The sequence below is a fragment of the Rhincodon typus genome, chromosome 6 (assembly GCF_021869965.1).
Source record: "Rhincodon typus isolate 14 chromosome 6, sRhiTyp1.1, whole genome shotgun sequence".
Lineage (NCBI taxonomy): Eukaryota > Metazoa > Chordata > Chondrichthyes > Orectolobiformes > Rhincodontidae > Rhincodon > Rhincodon typus.
The window spans coordinates 32,938,313-32,942,006 of record NC_063337.1 but is presented as its reverse complement, the minus strand read 5'-3'; the positions used below and the strand labels follow the sequence as shown (position 1 = coordinate 32,942,006).

Below are 3,694 nucleotides of genomic sequence, written 5' to 3'. Positions count from 1 at the left end.
TTGACTGCAGCGATTAGAAGATGCTCACCACACTTTCAAGGAAAACAAATGCTGGCCTAGTCATCAATATTTACATTCTGCGAAAGAATTTGTCCTCATGTTCTAACAGATCAAGTTTGAGTGATTTGTAGAGATGCCAAGACCATAAATAATTTGTAACCAAGCTCCAAGTGGCACTAATGTTTTTAACTGTTACTAACTTGACTTTTATCTCCTGTTTCCGCTCCTGGTTTCAGTCTGCTTGCTAATCTCTGCCACTGGACACCTTAAAGGTCCCAGTTTACTGCCTTTTCTTTGTCTCATTCTGAAATATTCTTTTGCCAATTTGCTCAGATGCTTCCCTAGCTACATCTTACTACAGAGGCTATGATCAGCCTACTGACTAACCAAATTGACCACCACCCATGTGTCCTCTCTTTTGGTTCTCAGACATCTGCTTTGGATCATAGGTCATCCATTAGCACCCTCTACTGTTCAATACATGTGAATACATATAGCTCCTGATTCCAGGGCCTCCTTATTCTGCACTGACTTACAAGAACTAAATCCATGAATCTAGCCTTTGTTCTTTAAAGCTATTTATGCAGCTTAAAACGTGGAGCTTGGAAATGATCTTTGGGATCAGGTTGTTAATATGGGGTGCTTGGGGTTTAGACGAAGGCAGAGAATGTGCAAAGTCAAGAGGAAAGAAAGGGTTAATGTGGGTGGGAGCAAGGGAGAGATGGAGACTTGGAAGTAACGATGCAGGGGGTGCGGGTGTGGAAGTGGCAAGAAGGGGTAAAGGAGGCAGCAGGAATGAGGGGCTGGAGATAAGGAAGAAAAGGGAACTCTGTGTGTGATGTAGGTACAGACATCAGGCAAGGCTAATATGTTGAGTAAGTGCTCAGTTGTGACCTCAGACTTCTAATTTGGCTTACATCCTTTGTTGGATCACCTTTTGAGTTGTAGCATGATAAGTGCTGATGGTTCACCAATCCTTTCATAAACTAAAGGAATTAGCAATACTAAAATAACAAACAACTTAAAAAATAATTCCTATTGTAAGAAAGAAAATAGCGGGTACAAGAAAAATATGCTTTTGTCATAATATTTTCTGATGCATTTGAAATGTAATCGCTGCAACAAATTAATTGTGAGCAGCAAATACAGTACACTGGATTGAAAGAGGTCCAAGTAAAACGCTGCTTTACTACATCCTCCTACCCAGTCATGACTCTGTTCTCAGCAGAGTGAACCTTTTTTTAAAAAACCTTTTCGTACCTATCATTTACACGTTACATCTCTATGACTCTTTCATCAATATTTGCACTCTCTTTGTCTTTTGCTCTGGACACCCTCTCAATATGTTGCACTTGCTTCTCCTTCCCCCTCTGACTACAGCATAAAAACACCATTTTCAGAACTGAAAGGAGCTTAAGTTATATCAGACTTGAAAATATGAACTCTGCTTCTCTTTTCCACAAATGTTGCTAGACTTGAGTTTCTCTAGTATTTTGATTCACTTGATAATTCTTACTTACTGTAGAATAGTGGAGGGCAGGACTCCACTGAATGACGACAGTTACTTTCAAACTTGAGGGGCTGAATTGCCTACTTCTGCTCAGAGTTCTTATGCTCATTCAAAATATATTGCACTAATCTTCTCTTTCCTCAAATTCCTACAATATTTTTCTCATTCAAGCATTTATTCAATTTTCTTTTAAAACCTACTACTGAATCAGTACCAGCTAGTATATCCTAAATCTTAAACCATTCCTTACATAAAAACTTATCGCATGTCCATTTTCTTTTACTTGTCATATTAAGCTTGTGCCCTCTAGTTACTGATCCTTCAATCACTGAAAACAGTTTCTCCTCATCTCTCTTCCAAATGACTTTCTTCACCTTTAGCTTTCTTTGCTGAGAGAATAACCCCAAACTCTCTAGTCTATCCACGTAACTATATCACTAGCCAAGATCCCTCATGCATAGTAAATGTCTTCTGTACCATCTTCAAAGTCTTCACACCCTTCCTCAAGCATGGTGCTCAGAAATGGAAATAATCATCCAGCTGGAAATGAACTGGATTTTAATATAAATGTAGCATAATTAAAATGCTGTTATCAGCTTAGATGATGCTCTTTCGATCTGCTGGTTATAAACTTAATCTGCTCCCACTGAATGTAAATTCCAATTTTTGCAAATGTGAAGGTTTTCTCTTGAATCGTGTGCAACCTAGTGCTGGTGATTTATTTAAAAAGTGAACTATAACACTGCACTACTAAGAAAGGATTACATTTTATGATTAAATTTTGTTAAGGATGCAAACTGAATATATATCACTACTAAAAGATGAAATTAAACATTTTATGGCTTAAATCTACATGATAATAGATCATTTCTGAATTAATTTTAAGAAGGCATTCGTAATACTCAAAACGTGTAATAGCCGAAACCTTATTCCACCAACTGTTGATTTTCCTTCACATAGCACAGGAAACTAATAACACATTCCGATTGATTTCAATTATACTTTTGTTAAATTTTGAGAGGGAAAAGCATAACAACAACTGGATAATGAACAAGTCATCTTATTGGACTGTGACCTGGTGAATTAATACTTTTATATTTTAAGGACTTTATTTTCAGTCAACTGATATCTTTATGTAGACATTTATCTAAAGAAAAAATACAAAATGTAAAATTAGTTGAGCATTATAAAAGAAAAAAAAATGAGACGCTACAATAGACTGCTTTTCCAATAATTCGTGGGTCCTTAACGATTTTCAAAAGACTTGGATTTAAATGACGCCTTTTGCAATCAACAAATATCTCAAAGCAATTAACAGTCAGTGAAACCTTTTTGAAATGCAGTCAGTGTTGTAATGTATAAATTACGTTCAACTAAACCTACTTATGCCTAATGATATTACTTTAGTTTTGGATGAAATTCACCCATCATATACAAACTAAGAGTACATGTGTAAGCCTATGTGTATTCCATTTGACAGGAGTGATCAGGAAAGGAAGAGCAAAATAATCATTTGGATTTTTTTTGCATGCTTGACAGGTACTGAAATTGTGGCAAAATGGAACAAACCCAACATCAGAATCACAGCTCCCTCATACATTCATATTTAGCAGATTAAATATATTCTAAACACAAGCACTGTCATAAATCAAAAAGTGATCAGCTTCAATCTGAGCTTCAAACCCTCAAAATTACGACAAGAATGACAAGAAAACCGTGCAGAAATTAAATAACATTGCACAACAATGTAAAAAAAATTTGAAGTCAAAAGTGGATAGAAGAAATACAAAAATATTTTGGATGCATGCGAGAATAGTAACTGCTGAAAATTAATTATGATTTATTACGGTACAAGCCAAAGGGCATGAAAATAAGAGACTTCGTAAATTGGCAGAGGAAGACAAAGGAGAGTGTGATGTTCTCCCTGTTGCCAGCAGATAATTTCAGGGTTGGAACCTGGTAGAGCAGCAAACCAGAGGCTATTTCCCACCTCTGTTGGCATTTTAATGGCAATAAAAGGAGCCTCTTGCCTTGCATACACACAGCCATACAAGCCACAGTATCCTACCAGCAGGTTACATAGAGTCATAGAAATTTACAAGACAGAAAAACACACTCCAGCCCATTGAGTCTGCACCAGTTAAAAGAAAACACCAAACTGTTCTAATCCAATTTTCCAGCACT

General features: G+C 36.5%; 1 protein-coding gene across 1 annotated transcript in view; it reads left to right on the top strand.

The window, feature by feature from the left end:
- The first annotated feature begins 741 nt into the window (after window positions 1–741).
- Window positions 742–3,694, top strand: part of LOC109913681 (poly(A) specific ribonuclease subunit PAN3) — a 59,291-nt gene continuing 56,338 nt past the window's right edge. The window contains exon 1 of the mRNA XM_048597928.1: window positions 742–777. Within this exon, the coding sequence (XP_048453885.1) occupies window positions 742–777 (36 nt within the window). The remainder of the gene's footprint in view (window positions 778–3,694) is intronic.